This window comes from Mixophyes fleayi, chromosome 8 (genome assembly GCF_038048845.1).
Source record: "Mixophyes fleayi isolate aMixFle1 chromosome 8, aMixFle1.hap1, whole genome shotgun sequence".
NCBI lineage: Eukaryota > Metazoa > Chordata > Amphibia > Anura > Limnodynastidae > Mixophyes > Mixophyes fleayi.
In genome coordinates this window covers 34032263-34055420 of record NC_134409.1, presented here as the reverse complement: position 1 = coordinate 34055420, position 23158 = coordinate 34032263, and the positions used below count along the sequence as shown (strand labels likewise).

The following is a 23158-nucleotide window of genomic DNA, read 5'->3' as shown; positions in this document are numbered from 1 at the left end:
AGTGTGACATTTGACAATGACAAATTAAGAAATTGCCAATTATCCATTAATTGGACAATCTTTCCCAAGACAGGAACAAAGTTCGCTTGATACAGAGACCCAACTGAAGGTGGAATAATTACTCCTAAGTATTTAATAAAGCTACATGTCAATGTGAATCATGAGATTACAGTAGATATCCCTCGGATCATTGTCCTATCCTTAATTGGCATAATCTCCGATTTATGGTTGTTTACCTTATAGCCCGCAAAATAGCCAAAGGTGTCAATGGTATATGATATCGTGGATATTGATTTTTGTGGGTCAGAAACCAACAGAACCATATCATCTGCAAAGATTGACAATTTGGCCTTCACGTTTCCCACCACTATTCCTTTATAATTGCGTGACTTACGTAAGATTATAGCTAAGGGCTCTAAGGCCACCGCAAATAGTAGTGAGAAAAGCGGACACCCATGTCTTGCGCACCGCTAAACATGAAAAGAGCATGAGAGGACACCATTACATACTATTTGAGTCAGAGGCTTGGTATATAGTGTCTTTAAGGTGGTAATGAATAACTCTGGAAAGCCAAATTTCTGTAAGCAACTAAATAAAGGGTCCCATGTTACCATGTTGAACGTTTTTTTAGCATCTAATGAGAGAATAAGGTAAAGATCCTGTGTTTCAGAGACCTCTAAAAATTGCATTGCAGAGATTATTTTTCTTAAATTAACCACAGAATGATGCCCCCAGACAAAGCCTATCTGATCAACATCTACTATAGAGGCGAGAAGTGTAGTCATCCTTTCAGCCAATATTTTGATAAATATCTTATAAGCGAAATATATTGGGTGATATGAACCCGGCACCGTTGGGTTTCGCCCCGATTTTGGAAGGACTTTAATGATTGCTGAGTTAAAGTATGACGTGATTACTTGATTATAAATTATTGTATTAAATACCTCTGCCACAAGATCACACAACCTAGGAGACAAAATTTTATAAAATTTGTCGCTGAGACCATCTGGTCCCGGTGCTTTCCTGTCTTAAGGGTCTGTAAAGCTTTACGGATTTCTTCAACTGTGATGGGTGAAGACAATAAACTTGCATTGTCATTTTGTATTTTAGGTAAATTAATGTTTTTCCAAAATTGTAGCCTTTTATCCTCATCGATGGGGTCCTGTGCGTATAGCTTAGTATAGAATTGTAAGCGCTGTTCCGCTATTTGCTCCCCTTTATATACTAATATTCTTATAGAAATAGGAGTCTGTTCCCTCTCAACAGATTGTAAAGAAGTTTGTCCGATTTGTTGCCACAGTGATGAAATAGAACAGTTTCCCAAATGTGTAACCGTGTTATCAAATTGTATCCTTCGTCTTTGATAGTTTGATTTTGATTGTGGGTTTGGGGTTTGTATATATTGCTGATGTGCCTCAGTTAGTTCAGCTTGTGTCTTATTGAGTAGGACAGCATGATTTTTGTTTTGTTGACTAACATAAGAGTATCTATCCACGTATTACAGCTTTGGTTGCTTACCATAGTAATAATGGGTCCTCAATATGATCCTGATTGTTTATTATATATTTCATCCAGGCTGCATCAAGCATGTTTCGAAATCTTATTGAAGTAGCTAAGTATGCTGGAAATATTCCAAATTTTCCGGGGTCTCTGACTAAGGGTGTCAATTTTAAGCCAAATAAGAACATGATCTGAGAGACCTATCGTTTCAATGTCTGTGTTGGATATTTGAGGGTAAAAAATATCAGCTGTCAAAAAATAGTCAATCTGAGATAGGGAACTATGTGACACAGAAAGGAAAGTATTATTTCTGTCTGTCGGGTGACGCACTCTCCATATATCTGGAAAAAAAAAGAGTGGGAGATGCATTCTGGAAGGTCATAAGATCCAACTGGGATGCAGTCATTTTTCATGCATACATAGTGAACGTCCCACCACAAATCTGAGAATCTCACAACTGCATCCAACAAGAGCATGTTCTTATCTCTATAGAGCTCAAATGGCACCAGCGTCTTCACCTTAGCACCTCGGGTAACAATCCAACCCTGAAATCTCGAAACACAAAATAATATACAAAAGAACATAAAAGAAAAAAATTGCAAGAAAAATAATGACAGAGAGCAAGGGGACAAATTCCTAGTGCAGAAAAGCATCAATGTTCACTTCCAGTGATATGAATGTATCATGAAGTATGTGAAATAGGTGGTGCCCCTTAGGAGCCAAAGCGGAACATTATGATATTATACTTAGATTACCAGCAAGGTAAAGAAATACTCAACAACTTGGTACAACCACAATGTCTGTTTAATGTAGGATAATACCAAGACACCAAAACAGTTAAAAGTTAAATACTAACTGTTTTTTCATGTAGCACACAAATACTTGATAGCTTATTTGTACACTGAAATTTAAAGTTGATATTTGTGTGTTACATGAAAAAACAGTTAGTATTTAACTTATGTGCAAAACAGAACACTCATTTGCACCCCTTGCAATGTAACATGGTTTTGTCCAGGAGACTGAAATAAGAATCATCTTCATTTAAGATCCTTAATGAATCAGGCCCCTTGTCTCTACCCCTTATCTGACTTTGACACCCTCTATCTGATCAATAGTGTGACTAGGGTATGAAATAAGAGGGAGAATGGCTGTAAAAGAGTAGGACATCTTGATTGCGAACATTGAGCAAGATCTGTGTATCTGTCAGTGAAGTGAGTCCTTGGCGCAGGGCTATTATTCTTATGTTCCGTTTGCATTTACGCAAATTACTGCATGATTAATCCTTTGCTTAATTAATTTGTACCCACATGGGGCCTCCCCAGACACGTGTCTCTACAGCAAATATTTCATCAAAATGTATAGAAGTAGTAATATATTGTTCTTTAGGACAACATTTAAAAATAGGGATGTCTTCAGGGACAAATCACTTAACCCTAGGTGTGTTACTGGGAATTAGGTTAGATAGTTGGCATGTGGGTAAACATAATTATTAAAGTTGGTGTTTTGTTACAAGACATGATTATGTTATTAACAGTGTCTCTGTGAGAGGTACTGGTAAGCATTGGTACATTAATGGTTAAATGTGTTTTATTTCTTTTTACATATACAGCCTATTTTCTTAAGTCCATTAATAATAGACTTTAGTAATCTTTATTGTTTAAAACTAGAAAGGTATTTTTAGCTAAAACTAATTTGCTAACCTATAATTCATTGCAATTAGCATTTAGGTATTCACATTAGTAATTTTCAGCTGATGCAAAACAGGCACTCGCTGCTTATCTGTATGCTTCATTTTCAATACTTCTTTTTAGGCACATCGGGCCTGAGCAATTAAGGAAAGTAAGGCAAAAAAAGGAGTAAATGTTTTCCAGTACAAACTATGTTACAATGCAAGGGGTGCAAATTAGTTTATTATTTTGCACATAAGTTAGATACTGGTTGTTTTTTCATCTAGCACACAAATACTAGATAGCTTTATTTTTACACTGAAATCTAAAGTTGATCTAGGACACGCCCTACCCCAACTATAAATCTGTCCACACATTTTAAATTTACCTCCCCCTCCAATGCAACATGGTTTTGCCCAGGTGCAAAGTTACGCCTTTTTTACGCTTTGCTCTCCTTAATGACTCAGGCCAGTGTTTGCAATCGTTTTTCATACATTACAAAGTGTTGTTTTCCAATGTGTACAAAAGTAATAATACAGTGCTATTGTAATTAAACACATCCACGCTGAAATGGAATTAAATTAAAAAAATTATAACACTTCTTTTGAAGCTCAATTTACTGACCATCAGTTCTACAGTCTTAGGGCTCTATGTGCTTACATTTTCTATTAAGCCACTTCTGCTTTCTACTCCGACCACTTAATCAATGCAAATCCTATGTTTGCACGCAGTGCTACAGTTTGCTGTCCCCTCAGTAGTGAGATGCCACGTAACGTGGCCATTAAAAGTCTATTTGGATGAAATAGTGCAAATGCGCCACTCCTATATTTGGATTAGAACAAAGACCCCTTTGTGTTTGCTTGTTGACTTGAATAATTGGCAATGTTGTGCTGTACATATCAAGCACAAAGAAAATATGATTAATTTGCTTATTCTTTATTAATTTTACAGAAATACACACTCAACAAAATTTAATTATTTAGCTTTCCCAAGTTTAAGGATATCAAATGGGTGCTGTTGCCACTTTGTTACTTTTATCTTAACATAAGGTACTCAGATGTGTTCTCTTGTGCCATTTCATACTCAGTGGCCCACCATAGTTGGCATACTGTATGCCTGGGTTACTGGGGAAAGCTCACAACCTGGAACTCAGATATGGACTTCAAGGCACCATATCCTTTTTGATGGGAGTCTCAATGAGATTTCCCATCATGGATGGTACATGGATGACCTTCACTTTTGGCAGGAGACACATGAAACCATCTATTATAGACAGCATGATTAAGGCTGTAATTTGCTTTAGTTTGACAGAGAGGCCAAATATAGCCTCATAAGCAAGATAACAGCTATTGATTACTGCAGAAGGAAGCTTAGATACTAAATCTTACATCAACACAAGAAACGCTATAGTAGTTCTTTCAGGTAAATGATTTGGAACCTATTATTATTATTATTATCATTTATCTATATAGCGCCACTAATTCCGCAGCGCTGTACAGAGAACTCACTCACATCAGTCCCTGCCCCATTGGGGCTTACAGTCTAAGTTCCCTAACACACACCCAGAGACAGAGACAGACACACACAGACACAGACAGACACACAGACTAGGGTCAATTTGTTAGCAGCCAATTAACCTACCAGTATGTTTTTGGAGTGTGGGAGGAAACCAGAGCACCCGGAGGAAACCCACGCAAACACGGGGAGAACATACAAACTCCTCACAGATAAGGCCATGATCAGTAATTGAACTCATGACCCCAGTGCTGTAAGGCAGAAGCTAACAGCTCGGTGGCTAACCACTTAGCCACCGTGCTACCCACTTTGATTGGCACTGCATTAAAAAGCATTGTATTCACCATTCATGTTGCACTACTGACTTCAACTAAGAATTTCACTTGAGCTGGGAATCAGGAAGTATTTATGTAGAACCTCAACTAGCAAAGGTCAACATGGAGATCTGGAAAAGGCAGAAGATCAGTACCCAATCCTAAAGCTATGTACTCCCTCCAGTCACTGGGTGACATAGAGCATGTACCTAGGAATAGGGATGCATCCTCCATAGATACTATTTTAAGTGTGTTTGACTAGGGTCAGTCTTAATCTACTGGTTATCTGTGTGTCCCCAGTTTTGCAGTGAGCAGGGATAAAACAGTTTGTACTATTTCAGATCATCAGAATGTTCACAGTGCACAGATTATTTCAGGAGATGAATATGCTGATCTTGCGGGCGTCCGTGACCTGCCAACTTCTTGTGGCCCATGTTTGGTTAAGTTATCTGTGTCAAACACATGTTCTGGTGGGAAGAGACACTTATTTTGCTCTACTGTGTTAATGCTACAGAATATAAACACAAATGTTTCATTTACTTTCTAAACAAAACAAGATTGTGATTTACTTCAAAAAAGAAGTACATGGCTATTTATTAAACAACATGGATTTTTATGTTTAACATTTCACTATTATGTTGCAAGTGCTGTAAATATTTTATTATGGTGATATTTTCCTTTTACACTTTTCAGTACTAAGCAATTGACTGGAAAGAGATTACATTGGACATATTCCTAGAAGGCAAACCACAGAGGTTACTTGCTATTAAATGACTGTAATTCCACTCTCACAGCCTTTAAGTGTGAAATAGTCAACTGGACTTCTGTCATGTTAATTAGATAACTGGTGGAAATGAAGACATAAGCAAAATAACACCTAATCTTTATTATTTTTTCTTTACTCTTGTTGTGTTAAAATTGTGTATTATTTTCGCTACTGATAGTGCCAAGAAATACTTGCTTGGCTTGATATAATCAAGTCAAATCTGTCTGTTTAATAAAACACGAGAGCTACAGTACATGCTTAGGGCATTGCATTTTCCCTTATCCTTTCTAGTACAAACTTACTTTGCCCATCAGGGGCATAACTAGGTATATTTACTAAACTGCAGGTTTGAAAAAGTGGAGGTGTTGCCTATAGCAACCAATCAGATTCTAGTTATCTTTTATTTAGCACATTCTACAAAATGCCAGCTAGAATCTGATTGGTTGCTATAGGCAACATCCCCACTTTTTCAAACCCGCAGTTTAGTAAATCTAGGCTTGAGTCTCAACTGCATCCTGAACACTTAAAAGAACCAGAACAGTCTTTGACATGGGGGATGGGTTATAGAAGTACATGTTTTGAAATGGGTCTTGGACATCATAAGGTGTTGGTGTCCATAGCACTGTTTTTTGTTGCTATAGCTCTACTGTAGTATTACTCTTGTTAGCATTGACAGATCATCTTAATGACCAAAGTCTAGACGACCTTGTGCTGTTTTCACATTTAGGTCATTTAACTCTTTGACAGATATTTAAAGCTATGAAGATCCCACAAGTAAGAAATCCAATGCTCCCCCCTGTGGAAGAAATGCCGACATCATACAAGAGTAAGATTGCTCTTATTGGAGCTGGACCATCAAGCATCAGCTGTGCCTCTTTCCTAGCTCGGCTTGGATACTCTGACATCACCGTGTTTGAAAAGCAGAGTTTTGTTGGTGGGTTAAGGTAAGAGAAACATCACATGATGCAGGGTTCAGGTGCATAGTGGGAGTACTGTATGTCAGTGATGGAGAGATCTGTCAGTAATCTATAGAAAACTGCTTGTTCCCGGCATCAGAAACCATTCTGTCCAGCAATGCATTGTGGATCAGAGGAACTGCAGATCAGTCATTGTAGTATCATAGCTTTTATTAGAATGGCCATGTAATGTTAGCAATGGAGAACCTTTGATGAATTCCCATATTGGTTTGTTTTCTAATGTGGCTTAAACTTGGGACAATGAATCACTGGTAACTGAACTAACAACCTGGGCTACCTTCAGCTGGGTGGAGGTGTCCTGTTGCATTAACTGATTCACAAAGCTCATAACAAGTGAACGAGCTGTTTCCAGACCAATGCTTTCAATTGCTATACATCACTAAAAAAAGTTTTTTAAATATATATATATATATATATATATATATATATATATATATATATATATTTAATTTCATTAACAATAATATAGTGGCGCTCAGTTCAGAGTTGTAAGATAATAGTCCAATGTTTGTTCACTCCCCGGACACCTCCTTCATACAAAGTGGCACTACTAATAATACTAATTAATCTGTTTAAGAAGACTAATTTATCAGTCATATCCACCAAAGTGCCACAGCTTATCATATAGTAGCAGTGGATGATCTCCTTTGTCCAATCAGAGGCCTCCATCTAGCACTATGAATTTCGATCGTGAGGAGATTACTTATTAAAATAAAGGGGAAAGAAAGCTCAGCTGTTATTTCTATCATTTAAGTTCTATTCTTTTCAAAGCAAATACTATATGATCTAATTTTCCTCCTTTATTGAAAATTGTGTGTAACTTTTGTATTATTCCAGTGTTGTCAGTACTGACCTTACAAATGGGTGTGTCACTATTTGTTGAGGGAAGAACCTTTGGTCCAGTGCAGGGTCTTCATGTGGCAATGAGGGGTGCATGTGATACTGCATTTTAAGTGTCCCAAACTGTGGTACTCCCAAATGCAGGATACACACTGCGAGAGAAATACAAATGTGATAATGAAGAAAGGATATTGAAAGCAAAACCAAATTGCACTTTGGTTAAACTGATGGCGGTCTAGTGCTTGTGCTTCGCAAAGATAATCTGTTATAATCATACGTGGCAACGTTCATTTGTACCAATTGTTATAGATCATTTTAGTAACTTAAAAGAAAAATAACAACTTAATCATTGGTGCCAACTAGATTCAGCAATGAATCAATGTCTTAGCACTGTAAAAAAAAAAAAGCCTTCTAGGGTTAATAAACATTTAACATATCTGGATTATGTGTTTTAACAGTGCATCAGAAATCCCACAGTTCCGTTTGCCATATGATGTTGTCAATTTTGAAATTGAGCTGATGAAGGACCTCGGAGTTAAGGTAATGATAATGATAGCATAAACTGATCTGCCAGACATAAACCGCTAAATACCATGTCCATTAGTAGCAAACAATTAAAAGCTACAGTAGGAAGAAGCAGGGAGATGTTTCCTCTTGCTCAGGGCATTTGTCTGTCTGCTGTCTGAATGCCAGTAGTCTGGAAAAGGGCAATCGATAGTTCTCATTTAGCATGCCTACATGTGATTAATTGCCCGTTAAAAAAAAGATACAAAACAAAGTTAAGTTGCTTTAGGGGTTCCATGTGGAGACTGGAAGGAGTAGAATTAGCTAACCAGATCCTCTAAAGCACAGCCTTATATATGTGAATGCCAATAATGTTTTGCACTTCTTGTTAAACAGTATTCATACAATATTTACTTTGCACAACATATTTTTCACTGTCTACATCATGTTGTTTGTGGACTTTATTTTTCAAACTGGAACTATCCTAAGTGTATGTTCCAAGTGCTGCATTGGGAACACAGTGATGGAGACTGTTTCACCTTTGATTGTTAGTTATTAGTTCATATGGTGATTTTTTTCAAGCAGGGACATTTCATAAGAAAATTATGCTACAGAAGCCACCTCAAGGCTGCACTTGCAGTAATCAATGAGGGCAACTTTGGGTTGATTTAAAAGTAAAGATAAACATTTCCAGATCAGTATTATAGTGAGATGGGTCAAAAGGAGTCTATGAAATATTCTTTATAAGTAATACAATCAAAGTCGTATTGTAAAAGAAGACAATTAAATTTGTATAGCTAGTTTAAAGTAATCAGCATTATCGCACAGGAGGAGAATTTATGGTCCCAATCGATCGCCCTCTGTGCATCCAGAACCACTAGCTTTCTAACATGGATCCAGGCAGAGATCCACAGCCATAGATCTAATCCAACAATCAGCCTGTTTTCCTCTTGTTAGAGATCATCAGTGTAAGATATGGACCAATGACTCCTGCAGTGTAAAGTAAAGTGAATATCACCAAACTGACAAGGAGATTTCATTTCTTTACAGTACAGGGTAGACCATCGTTAGACAATCATGTATATACAGATTTATTTGCATTTAACTGCCTTAAGGTTTACTTTAATTATGCCTAATTATTGATAACCCTGGGCCCAAACAGGTTGCACAATGTGTGTGCTCATAACAAAATTAATTTATTCAAAGGCTAGCAAAGCTTTTTGTCAGATAAAATAATGATTCATACAATAGCTGAGAAAAAGATCCTCAAACTGATCTCCATTGTTTGCTGTATATTCTGTTGGATTGTACCAATAGGATTCAGTGTCTGTGTCTCAAAAAAAAAACCCTGAATGGCATGTAGATATTTAGTGCCTGAGTCATTAAGGAGAGCACAGCATAAAAAGGCAGTATCTTTGCACCTGGGCAAAACCATGTTGCTTTGGAGGGGGAGGTAAATTTAAAATGAGGGGAGAGATTTATAGCTGGGGAAGAGCATGTCCTAGATCCGTGATGGCTAACCTATGACACGCGTGTCACAGCAATTTGACTGACACGCCAGGCGAGTCAGTCAAACTGCTTGATTTAAACATACCAAATATTTTTTCTGTACAGCAGCCACGGACGCTTCTTTGACAGCGCCGCGGCTGCTGTACATCTCCCCGTCGGCGAAATGGAGCTGCTGCGCATGCGCGGTCGCAGCAGCTCCTCCCTTTCATATCTCTCGGCATCACTGGCTGGATTACCTGGAGCACGGTAGGGCTTGCACTTAATATATCAAATATTCAATTGTAAAATATCTTTAGATCCTGCCACAATCAATCTGTAGTGTTTTTATTATTAGACAAAAGACTCCATTTCTGGTGAGGATGCAGGGTATGCAGAGCTGTGTGATTATATATAAATATTGTATTATAGGATTAAAAAAGTAGAGGATTTCTCTACTTTTTTAATCCTATAATACAATATTTATATATAATCACACAGCTCTGCTATACCCTGCATCCTCACCAGAAATGGAGTCTTTTGTCTAATAATAAAAACACTGCATAAGATTGCTTGTGGCCAGTATCTGCTTTTACCCTGTAGCCCAGTGATAATTATATATATATATATATATATATATATATATATATATATATATATATATAATATAGTGTCATTGGGCTACAGGGTGAAGCCAGATACTGGCCACAAGCAATCTTATGTAGTGTTTTATATTTATATTATTATTAAATTATATTTATATTTTAAAAATAAATATATATACATATATATATATATATATATATATATATATATATATATATATATATATAAAATCTAATATATAAAAGCCTAGTGGCGTGTGTTAGTGTGTGTGTGTGTGTGTGTGTGTGTGTGTGGAAAAAACTACCGGGTGACAGAGTGCTCAAGCTGCAGCGCCACCTGCTGGGTGGAGTTATATACTACATGGACCTACTAAATTCTTAGCACTATCTAATATATAAAAGCCTAGCGGCGTGTGTGTGTGTGTGTGTGTGTGTGTGTGTGTGTGTGTGTGTGTAAAAAACTATTTTCTCAGAAAGGGTTCATCCAATTGACCTGAAATTTGGTATACTGACATTATTTGACAAAAATATTAGAATAGTGAAGTCAGTTAACTTCCATCATCCCACCTTCCCCCCGTGGGAGGGGTAGTAAAGGCTAAATTTACGAGTTGAGGGCTCAAACTCATTTTCGTGAGGTAATTTTACCTCATGAACACACATGCTGTGTTAGTGTGTGTGTGTGTGTGTGTGTGTGTGTGTGTGGAAAAAACTACCGGGTGACAGAGTGCTCAAGCTGCAGCGCCACCTGCTGGGTGGAGTTATATACTACACCGACTTGCTAAATTCTTAGCATTATCAAATATATAAAAGCCTAGCGGCGTGTGTGTGTGTGGCGATGAAGATAACAAGAACCTTTTTAATACCTTAAGTAGCTTGATTTGACTAGAATGCATGAGCATCATGCACGGGTTAACTTGTGTGTATGTGTGTGTGTGTATATATATATATATATATATATATATATATATATATATATATATATATATATATATATATATACAATTTTTTTTATTTTTTTTTAAATGACATGTGAACCCGAGGAAGGCTACACTTTTTTCCGATTTTTGACACACCAAGCTGAAAAGGTTGGCCATCACTGTCCTAGATCAAGTTTAAATTTCAGTGTAAAAATAAAACCACCAAGTATCTGTGTGCCAGATAAAAAAACAGCCAGTATTTAACTTATGTGCAAAATAATAAACTAATTTCCACCCCTTGCATTGTAACATGGTTTGTCCCGGAGAACATTTACTCTTTTTTTTTGCCTAACTTTCCTGAATGACTCAAGCCCTTACAGTATAAGCAGTAGAGCCAAGGAGGAAGTAGTACACTCTATCAGTACTATTTCACATTTTTAGTTATACACATAAATTATACTGTTTGCAGTGTTGCTTCTCCTTTATTTTCTCCAGAGAGGAAAATGCATATGCTTTTAGTAGTTTGCTAGCATATTGCAATGCAGGAAAACAGTAATGAGATGTTTGCTTTTAGCAGTAAATTTCCACATATTTCCATTATTGTGCCATGACCCTAGCTCCCTGTGCTCTCCAGGATTTCAGCGCTGTACAAACATTTGACGTAACTGCAGCCAGTAGATAATAACTTGAGAAAAAACAGAGATATTGTTTGCAAAAATGTGCAGAATTGAAAGGTTCTTATTCAAAACAAATTAAGAGCACATTGCCTGAATAATGCAGGCTTTTGTCTTTACTTTTAGTTTTGAAAACTATGGACTAAAGGATAAACTTATTTAAAATTAAAGTAGGGGGCTCCATGTTTAAATGATTCATAAAACAAGCTCCACACAACCTGCTGTCATTCTTAGCACAAGTTGCAGAAGGGCATCATTTCACATAGTAATAAATACACAGTAGTCATTTGTGTTGCAAGATGGAATCAACTGTGTTGTGTTAAAGCTGTTTCTAATGTTATGTTGTTAAAAAAAAAAAACTGTTACATCAATAATCAAGTAAAGTATGAGAGGAGGAAATTGGAAGTAAGGAATAAGATGGCTGCTGTTGATAGAAATTATTGATGTGTTCTTGGTTAAGCTTCCCATATGTATTCTGTTGATTCCCTGCTTCTGAAGAAGTACAATTTAACCACCTCTACAGATGTAGCTAGAGTTATCCAAATGTGATATCTCAGAAAACCCCAGATAATGAACTCTGAAATGGTTTGCTAAGCTGTATTCCTAGGTCAAGCTAATATACATACTCTTTGGGATAATATTGGCTGCAAATGTAATAATTTCCTTTTGGGATAGTTATGGCTCCAGTGCAGATTAAACATTCTAAGATAATGTATTGAAAGGGGTTTACCTGCAAAACAATTTTAAAATTGGTGAATAGAAACATAACAATTGCCCAATTATAAGGTTATTTTGCAAAGCATTTTATAGTTATATTTTTATTCATCTAAGCTGAAGTCAACAATGAAGTAATTTAAAGAAATTGTAGTATTAATTCAAAACTTTCTAATAGATTTTTATTATATTTTATTTAAATAGCTCCAAACATATTACACAGCGCTGTAGAGAGAATATTTAATCAACACCACTCCCTACTCCATTGGAACTAGCAATCTATATTCCCCACACACAGACTAGTGTCCATTTTTTTGTCAGAAGCCAATCAACCTACCAGTATGTTTTTGGATTGTGGGAAGAACCAGAGCACAATACAAACTCCAAATAGATTGGGCCCTGGTGGCGGCAATGCTAAGCACTGTGCCACCATGCTGGCCTACTTTCTAGATGTAATGAACAACTGGGCCAAAAGATTCAGAACTGATCTAGTGCAATTTTAATGAAAACAAATGTATGATTGCTATGGATTACAGAAAAGTTGAATATGTAAAAAAGTATCTTTACGTCCGCCCAAACTTCTTTACGTTGTGTAGCTTTCACTGCATGGTGAACAGACGCATTACAAACTGAAACGGGGATATTATGTGTACAGATGAAGAACATGAGTAGAAAAAATGGTGCATGCTCTTCTCTGCTCCATTTAATGCACCTATCGTCTGTTATGATGTTATGTACCTGAGTGAGCACTCTATCAACTTATTTCTATAACAAGGAAATAGCCACTTTGTGTAGAGCACAATGAGCAATCAGATGTCTGTACCAGAGAATTCTGATTGTACCTACCTGTAGTTTTCATGCACTGAAATGGAATTTAACTTGAGCAGGCAAAGCTAATGCAACGGGATCTGGTGCATTTATTTCAATTTGCCCAGGATTGTGCCTCTTGTCTAGAGGAAGGAACTGGCATATGCATTATTGATCCATATTCCAATGTCCTTAGTGCATTGTTCATCAACACAAAGCAGCGGTGATTAATTGCAGGTAGAAATGCTCGAATGCAGGAACCCGTATGCAGTGTAACGTTACCTTGCATTACCTCTCTTAAAAGGCAATATATTATTTTATATTTTTCCATTTCTATGCGTTAAAATGTGGTTAGAGATATTAAATGTCTGTTCCTTGCATACACAGTGCATTGTTGGAAATAGAAGAACCTTCTTTCTAATCACATTTTAATGAGCAGTTTGCAAATCATATTATGTATCCTCTTTGTCTTATCTATTCTGTCTTATTCTCCTCCAGGCTTTCAAAGTTTTTCCTCTGTTTCCAAACACTCTTCTCTCTTATTAGGTTACATTACATTAGTTTTCTTAATTGGCAATGTATTTTCTTTTATAAGGTAATTGAGGGCAAGGGCCTGGGAATGCATGGAATGAATATAAGATCTCTGAAGGAAGAGGGGTTTGCAGCAATATTCATCGGTATAGGTGAGTCTTCCTTACCATTGTTTGTTTTGTTATCAAAATGCAGCTGTTAATACATTCAGTGCGGCTTCCCCTCAGACTTCAATACAGACTAAGTTTACTTCACCTCTCATGATCCAACTGGCTGTATATAAAGACGCCGATGACATGTAGCACAGACACAGACAAATCTGCATACATTGGGACAAATGTGGTGAACAGTTTAGTCAGAATTAGAATAAATTGGGGGAAAAGTATAGTAAGAAGAAAAGTAATCAAAGGTAAAATTTAAGGACCATAATTTTAATAACAGTTTGGTGCTATATAATAAAATACCATAATGCTGCATAAACCGATCAGCCACAACATTAAAACCACATGCCTAATATTGTGTAAGCTCCCCTTGTGCCATCAAAACGCCTCTCACCTGTCAAAGCATGGACTCCACAAGACCTCTGAAGGTGTCTTGTATTATCTGACACTAAGCTATTAGCAGCAGATCCTTTAAGTCCTGTAAGTTGTGAGATGGGGTCTCCATGGCTCAGACGATTAGATTGAAATCTGGGGAATTTGGAGGCCAAACCATATCTGAACAATTTTTGCAGCGTGGCAGGGCGCATTATCCTGCTGAAAGAGGCCACTGCCATTAGGTAATACCATTGCCATGAAGGGGTGTATTTGGTCTACAGCAATGTTTACGTAGGTGGTACTTGTCAAAGTAACATCCACATGAATGCCAGGACTCAAAATTTCCCAGCAGAGCATTACTGATTGCATCACACTGCCTCCGCCAGCTTGCCCTTTTCTCATAGTGCATCTAAGTGCCATCTCTTCCCCAGGTAAATGACGCACACGTACCCGGCCATTCATAAGATTTAAAAGAAATTGTGATTCATCAGACCAGGCCACCTTCTTCTATTGGCCAGTTCTGCTGACATGGCCATTGCAGGCACTTTCAGCAGTAGACAGAGGTCAGCATGGGCACTCTGACCAGTCTGCAGCTATGCAGCCTATACACAGAAAGCTGGATGCATTGTGTGTTCTGACACCTTCTTATCATAACCAGCATTAACTTTTACAGCAGTTTGTGCTACAGTGTGCTACATGTTAAAAAAGGAAATAAAAAGTATTTTCATTGTATTTTTCATTACTGATTATATTATTAACAGGTGTTAATGTATTTAAAAACAACACAAATTGCATTCACTTTGCATTCCTTGATGAACCAGGCCCATCATCTTCAATTTTCAATCTTCACTATTTACTATATTATTGCAACGTATTTGCTATTAAGTTATAATTGTTGATACATTGGTTTTTTTTTTACCAGTGCACTGTATGTTTCTTTAGCTGCTTCTGTGTTGTGTAAAAAGTGATGAAGCATTCATGTAAATACTAAATGGTTTTCAGGATTTCACAAGTAAAGGAATAGAGAATTAAAAATACATCTGTGAAGATGAGGAATTTAGAAGAGATGATGATTATACAGTACAATGTGTTATTTTTTTATGCACAAATATAGCACAAGAATTCGTTATATCCAAGATAATATTGTTTTATCCCTGCTCAGTTTGAGTTTGCATTTATTGGAGATCTAAGTATCCTATTGAGAATTTAAGCATAGAACACTCATGTTTAATTTAAAGGTTCTTATGCTTTTGTTTACAATTTTTCATTTTTCCTATGCATTGGAAGAAAGTTCCTCGACATGTAGATATTTCAATGACATAATCAGACCTGAATTAGGGCTTTGGGGGCCCAAGGCATTTAGGAGACGGGGCACCTATAAAAATAAGCCATAGTGTTATCATTCACAAGAGAAAAATACAATATCATTGTTACCCTCATATTTCTCTCATTGCCCCTCCATGCCTCTCACATTGCAGCCACTTCCATGTTGCTCTCATTGCAGCCCCCTCTGTGTTGCACTCATTGCAGCCCCCTCCATATCTCTCTCATTGCAGCCCCTTTCATGATGCTATTATTGCTGCCCCTCCATGTCGCTTCTATTGCAGCCCCCTCCGTGTCGCTCCCATTAACCCCTCCATGCCTCTCACCCTTGCAGCCCCTCCTTCCCCATAGGTCTCAATGCAGGCCCCCCCCTCCCCCATAGATGGTCTCCTTGCAGCCCCCTCCTCCCCTATAGGTCTCATTGCAGGCCCATTCATGCTTGTCACTTACCTTCAGTAGTGACCTCCGTGACTGTCATGCAGCTCTTCAGTGTGCTCTGAGCACTGCACTGTGGGGCTGTCGGAGACAGTTATTAGTCTCATGCATTTATTTTTAAATGCACAAGACTAATCCTTCTGTACAGACTCTGTGGAGCACTGTCTAAGCACAATGTGGTGTTGTGTGTGTGTGTGTGTGTGTGTGTGTGTGTGTGTGTGTGTTGCAGTTGGTCTCTTTGCCTTGCCTAAAGGACAACACTGTATTTATGAAAACTGGTGCCAATGAAAGAGGTACTGTAATCAATAGCAACTAAGCAGACATTTGCTTTAATTTTTGAAATACAACTAGAAAAATGATAAACTGTCTCTGAATGTTGTAGGTTAAATGCAGCTAAAATATCTGATCATTGTATAATTATAAAGCATTTTCACAAATTATAAAAAAAAAAGTTAGCTCAATTTACAATGTTAGTTTATACCCATCTAGATCATGCTTCCTCCTTTACTCCTGACCCTGAGCTGGGTGTATTTAATAAACCAATTACACATGTATAAATAAACATGATCAGTGGCAACATAGATTATCGCTACTTGTTTAAGTAACAGTTTGAAAGTCTTCATCATCGATATTGTATAAACTATTTTGTATCAACAAGAAAGTAACTAGTAGTATAGCTTTTTTATAAATCCTCTATAACATTTAAAATTGTGACTTAATATGGTCAACACATGTCCAACAAGGGACTACATATATTAAAGGTCTTAAATAACTGGAAACTTTACTAGTCTGTGACCTCTAGCTGGAGTTTGTGGAACAAGACAAGGTAAATATGATGGTCCAGTAGATTCAGTATATTATAAGGACAATGAGCCTTTATTGCAGGCCTTAGTCCTTATTCACCACGACTCAACAATGATGACATCTGCTTTTGGGTTTATTCAGATGACCGTTTCTTCTTGCTGCATTGCAAAAGGAATGCAAAAGGAGAAGTCATGAGAAGCCAGGAAACACCAGAGGAACCAAGGCATAATTGATAGTGCGACACTTATGTTGCCCACGTGGACAACAATTATATATCAACCGTAGAGGTTGCTGCAATTCTAGTGATATTGAGACTTACTATTTTTAAGCAAATTAGGCATATTTTTAATATATATTCTGTTATCCAATGTCTAACAGAGTGTAGATATATTACTTACCTTTCCTACAAATTCTCCATCATCGGTGGACAACGTTTATGCACATTTGTCATTTTTTACACTGAGTAGTCTACAGACAGTGGCAGAAGTACTGTGGGTGCAGCTGCTATGGGGCCTGAAGGTAAAGGGTTGGCAATGCCAGGTTCTCTCCTTTTGAGGCCTCCACACCTGCATGGACTCCACATCACCCCCTGAGGTTCCAGCTCTGTGCTGGGCCACCCATGCTGAGAAGAGAACAACTCTATGCCCTTTTCAAATTAGATTGGGGGCCTGGGAGGCTACAGTAGTATCACTGGACCCCTATCCAAATTTTTGTTATGGGTTCTGACAATAAACTAGTCCATCACTGGCTATAGACTAAAGATGTGTGGTTGACTGCTTGGACTCTCAAAATGAATAATCTGCAGAATGGCCTAAGTGGTTGATATACTTTACACATTTATCCCCAAAATCTTCACAAACGTAGACTTATCTTTTAAAGAAAATAGATTAAAGCTTATTAAAAAAAACTTTAAAGCACCCTAATGGGTTAACATAACCAGGGCTACATTGCATATTTAAAATTGATTATCTTTCAGGGTTTCTCCTCTACCATCTCCTTACGTGGGGCAGCACGGTGGGTTAGTGGCTAGCACTTCTGCCTTACAGCACTGGGGTCATGAGTTCAATTTCTGACCATGGCCTTATCTGTGAGGAGCTTGTATGTTCTCCCCGTGTTTGCTAGCGGTTTCCTCCAGGTGCTCCGGTTTCCTACCACACTCCAAAAACATACTGGTAGGTTAATTGGCTACTAACAAATTGACCTTAGTCTATGTGTACCTGTCTGTGTATGTGTATGTTAGGGAATTTAGACTGTAAGCCCCAATGGGGCAGGGACTGATGTGAGTTAGTTCTCTGTACAGTGCTGCGGAATTAGTGGCGCTATATAAATAAATGGTAATAATAATAATATTAATGGTGGACCCAAGGAAAACACCCGGTAAACTCACTTATTAAAACAGCACAAAAATAGAGGCTATGACTGGTGCATACATTGCCAAATATATTTAATAAGTCATTTGATAAAGTCCTTTTGAATGCTAGGTTTTGATACAATCGCTAGACACTAGACTTCATATGCCCCATACAACCTCAATTAAAATATATTTAGAAAATTCTTCTATACTTTAATGGAAGCTACTGTGGTTTTTATCCTCTGATATATAACAATCACTATGATGAATGAACATATTCTACGTGTTCTCTGCATCCTCTATACCTGCTCATGCAATAAACAGCATTTGTAAAGGAGGAAAACGTTCTAGTCCATAAGTGTGGCCATATGCTGTAGGTTTGAATTATCTAAATTTACAGCATGTCAAGAGAAAATGCATTTGTCAAGTGTTACACTTCTTCTCCCCTGTGCACAGGCTCGCTCCTGTCATTTTACTCAATGAACTGAGATGATTGAGAGATATATGGTTCCTCTAATGGTGTTCAGGAGTAAACACTGGTTTCTACATCTTTAAGCATTTCACCTGAATTGATCTGTATTCATTGAAACACTCAAGAATGCAGTGCATAAGACATATTAATTCATCACAGTGGAAAACTGCATGTACCGTCTTGGCTCATCGCATCGCAATATCACATAAGTAAAAAGAGAAAGCTGCTTTCAATACACGTACTTGCAGCATGCATCAAATCAAGCTTTGCAGCGTGAAGTGTTTGCGTGTTTTGTGTTCCACATCTCAAATCATAAAAAACAAATTCAAGTGGTTTCCTGTGAATTTATATGGTATAAAAATGCCAGCAGAATAGTATAGCAGACATTTATCTGTGTAATATGTACATTATGGGCAGTATCCATAAATGACTTCTGCACAGTTGATGTGTTTGGCTACATTTTATTTTATGTTTAGGAAACATTCCATGGTTATTGCTATTCAGTTACCATTTTCATTACACATAATGAAGGATTGTATTTCTAAAAAGCTTATGCTGAGGATGAATGTTTAGAATAGGTTCTCTGTAAACAGAATCAGGGGAGAATATGAATTGTGTTTGTTATTGCCTTTATTCACTGCATAATTTTCTGCAAACTCTGATTATAATATTATAATAATATACATTTCTACTGCTCTTTCTTAACCCAAAACTTAGTCATGACTTTAGCCTTGGTCCAAATTGTAATTGAGTTTCAACTATTGAATAGCAAAAATTGAATTTCAATTAACTATTTGGTCTATTGGGCAAAATGTAATCTCTCTGCTGAAACATCTGATACAACTACCAGCCTTTGACTCATAACTTTGAATATGGGTGTTTATAAAGCCAAACATTTTACATCCCACATTGCTTTATACTATGTATAGGCATAGTGCCCTGTGAAAATGTCTGATTTAGTAATTGTTTGCTTTATCCATTTATATTACACCAAGAGCCTCATTTAGAGCAAATCCATCATCATCATCATCATCACCATTTATTTATATAGCACTACCAATTCCGCAGCGCTGTACGCAGAACTCACTCACATCAGTCCCTGCCCCATTGGGGCCTACAGTCTAAATTCCTTAACACACACAGAAAGACAGACAGATTAGGGTCAATTTGATAGCAGCCAATTAACCTACCAGTATGTTTTTGGAGTGTAGGATGAAACCGGAGCACTCGGAGGAAACCCACACAAATACGGGGAGAACATGCAAACTCCTCACAGATAAGGTCATGGATGAGAATTGAACTTATGACCCCAGTGCTGTAAGGCAGAAGTGCTAACCACTAAGCCACCGTGCTGCCCATAAATCCAGATACAAGAATACCGAACAAGCCATGTTGCAATTGAAGGGGTGCAAATGCATGCAGGGAAAATACTGGCTGCTTTTTCATTAGTACACAAATATAGGACAGCGTTATTGTACACCGCAATGTAGAGTGGAGATAGGGTGCGGCCCCTCTTCTCATTTCTAAATCTCAACCCTTTTTAGATTTACCCTACCTACAGCACACAGGGCCTGAGTCATTAAGGAGAGCAACACTTAAAAAAAGAGTAACTTTGCACCTGGGCAAAAACATATTATATTGGGGGGGGGGGGGGGGTGGTTAATATAAATATGGGGACAGATTTATATTTGGGGTTGGGCATGTCCTAGATCAACTTTCATTTTCAGTGTAAAAATAAAGTTCTCAAGTATTTGTGCAAAACAATAAACTAATATGCACTTTTTTCATTGTAACATGGTTTGTCCATGATCAAATATACTCCTCTTTGCTTGCCTTGCTCTCCTTAATGACTCAGGCCCACAGTGTATTTGCCCATGTGCACAATTGCACATTCTAGGTTAATATACTAACCCTAAAGGAAACCCTAAATGAATAAGAAGATTTGGTGGCACCAGGAATGTACATTATTTATCAACTGTGGAGTCATTAGGAAATATGTGACAGCTTGGCTATACAATATGCTTTTCTATGGGTGAGATGCAATTCCCCATGTTGTTCTTTAGAAAAATGCGGGGTACGCATCAATACCATTACTACGGTAATTGGTGCACATTATTACCGTTAGTATGGTCACTTCAATGCTGATTTTTTTTCTTGCAGCTCCCTGAGCCTCGAGCAGACATCCATCTACTATCTACTATATAAATGCCTAGTGGTGTGTGGGAAAAAAAAAAACAAGCTGCAGCGCCACCTGCTGGGCAGAGTTATACACTGACCTACATATTTCTTGAAGGAGAAGTGACAGTTGGGAGTGGTTGGTGGTTGCCAGGGGTGACAGTGGGGAGTGGTTGGTGGTTGCCAGGGGTGACAGTGGGGAGTTTTTAACACCTTAAGTAGCTTGATTTGACTAGAATGCATGAGTATCATGCACGGGTTAACTGACCTACTAAATTCTTAATGTGTGTGTAAAAAAACCCTCAAAAAGGGCTGAAATTTGGTATACTGACATTATTGACGAGTTGAGGGGTCAAACTCATTTTCGTGAGGTAATTTTACCTCATGAACACACATGTGTACAGTGGCGGATCCAGGGGGGTGCGATCAGGGCAATCGCCCCCCCCCTAGCAGGGGTTTGCTGCCGACAGCTGCACAGTATGTGCAGGTCTGTTTGGCAGTGACAGTGTGCTGCCCGGCTGCTCTGATTGTGTTTTAAACACACTGTCCCTGCCTGTCACTGCCGAGCGGACCTGCACATACTGTGCAGCCCCCGGCAGCCTCAGAAGTCGAAAAGGAGGCGGGGCCTAAATCACCCCGCCCTAACATCCCCCCGGGGAACAAACATTTTCTAGAACCGCCCCTGCATGTGTAGCGGCGTGTGTTAGTGTCTGTGGAAAAAACTATTTTCTCAGAAAGGGCTCATCCGAATGACCTGAAATTTGGTATACTGACATTATTTGACAAAAAAAATGCACGAGTATCATGCACGGGTTAACTTGTTTTAAAATGACCCTACTAACAGTAATGATGTGCACCCAGCATTGTTCTAAAAAACAATGCAGGGAATTGAGTCTACCCCTATAGATGTTTGGGGTATGTGATCATTGATAGACAGTGGACCTAATTATGGAGGGATCAGGTCATTTCCTTATTTTGGCCAAAAATGTGCTAAATAATTTACCTTTGTGTTACTCAGTAGCTGCAAGATCTGTAATCCTCTGGCTTGCAAATATTTGCAAAAATATTGTTTTGAGAGACAGTTTCCTATAGAAATACACTGATGAAGCAGTATTGTGTTGTATTGTTCCATTATGCTCCATGGAAGTATTCAGAAACAGTTAAGGCACCAAGAAATTACTCTATAAAAAGACATGACAGGAGTATGTTATTCCTTGTATTCCTAATGCATGCTGAACTTTCCAATTATAGATAATGGCACTTAACCACGTATACAGGTTTTATTCACTAGAAGAGATACATATACAAGGTTAACATCATGCAAAAAATGTCTCTATAATGTGTTTTGATCTCTCCAGGGCAGGTGCTAGGGTCCATGGTGCCCTAGGCACTTTGTCAAAATCGGTGCCCCCTCCCGCGCAAAAATGGGTGCCCCACCCCTCAGCAGGAACACTATGAAAATCGGCACCCTCCTCCCCCATCCCCGTCTTTCCTTACCTTGCTTCACCACCGCCGCCTCTCTGCTCCGTCTGCTTCCCTCCACTCACTGACACTGTCGGGCCGTGATGATGATGTCACGGCCGACAGTCAGTGAGTGGAGGGGAGGAGACAGAGCAGAGAGGCGGCGGTGGTGAGCAATAGACTCTTCACCCCTCCCCGTGGATTTATATGAATGCTGTGTGGCGGCCGTAAAAGGTCAGCGGTCGCCGCACAGTTTTAAAGCAATTTTCATTCTGTGGCACCCTCCAGAGCCCGGCGCCCTAGGCAACTGCCTAACCTTGCCTAATGGGAGCACCAGGCCTGGATCTCTCTCTCGCTCTCTCTTTCTCTCTCCTTGTCATTGTAGACTTACTCAATAATTACTGTTTCAGTGTTACACATCCACTTTATCTAGTAACTTACTACACACACATAAATTAGAAGTAGAAAATTTGACAAATATATATATGAGCTAATAAAAAGAAACATACTTATGGCACTAATTTACATATACATGGCTAATTTAAGTCTTACAAAACATGCGATCCTGATCCTCTTGTCAATAGATGCACATGGGGCAAATAAGACATAGTGTGTGGGGCATCGCTCTTTAGCTAGTTTAACACAGTGAATACTCAAAAAATTGAGGTTCCTTGAACCTTTGGTAAACAATCACTCTGCAGGCATGGACACCGTAACATCACCCTCATCATGGGAGATGTCTTATTAGCGCCATATTGATGTCGGTGTGTTCAGAGCCTTATAAA

The 23158-nt window shown here is 38.2% G+C and overlaps 1 protein-coding gene across 2 annotated transcripts in view; it reads left to right on the top strand.

The window, feature by feature from the left end:
* The window catches only part of DPYD (dihydropyrimidine dehydrogenase), an 816112-nt gene that overhangs the window by 272887 nt on the left and 520067 nt on the right, over positions 1 to 23158 (top strand). For both annotated transcript variants that reach the window (XM_075182332.1, XM_075182333.1), the window contains exons 6-8: positions 6510 to 6706; positions 8038 to 8119; positions 13881 to 13968. In XM_075182332.1, the coding sequence (XP_075038433.1) occupies positions 6510 to 6706; positions 8038 to 8119; positions 13881 to 13968 (367 nt within the window). The remainder of the gene's footprint in view (positions 1 to 6509; positions 6707 to 8037; positions 8120 to 13880; positions 13969 to 23158) is intronic.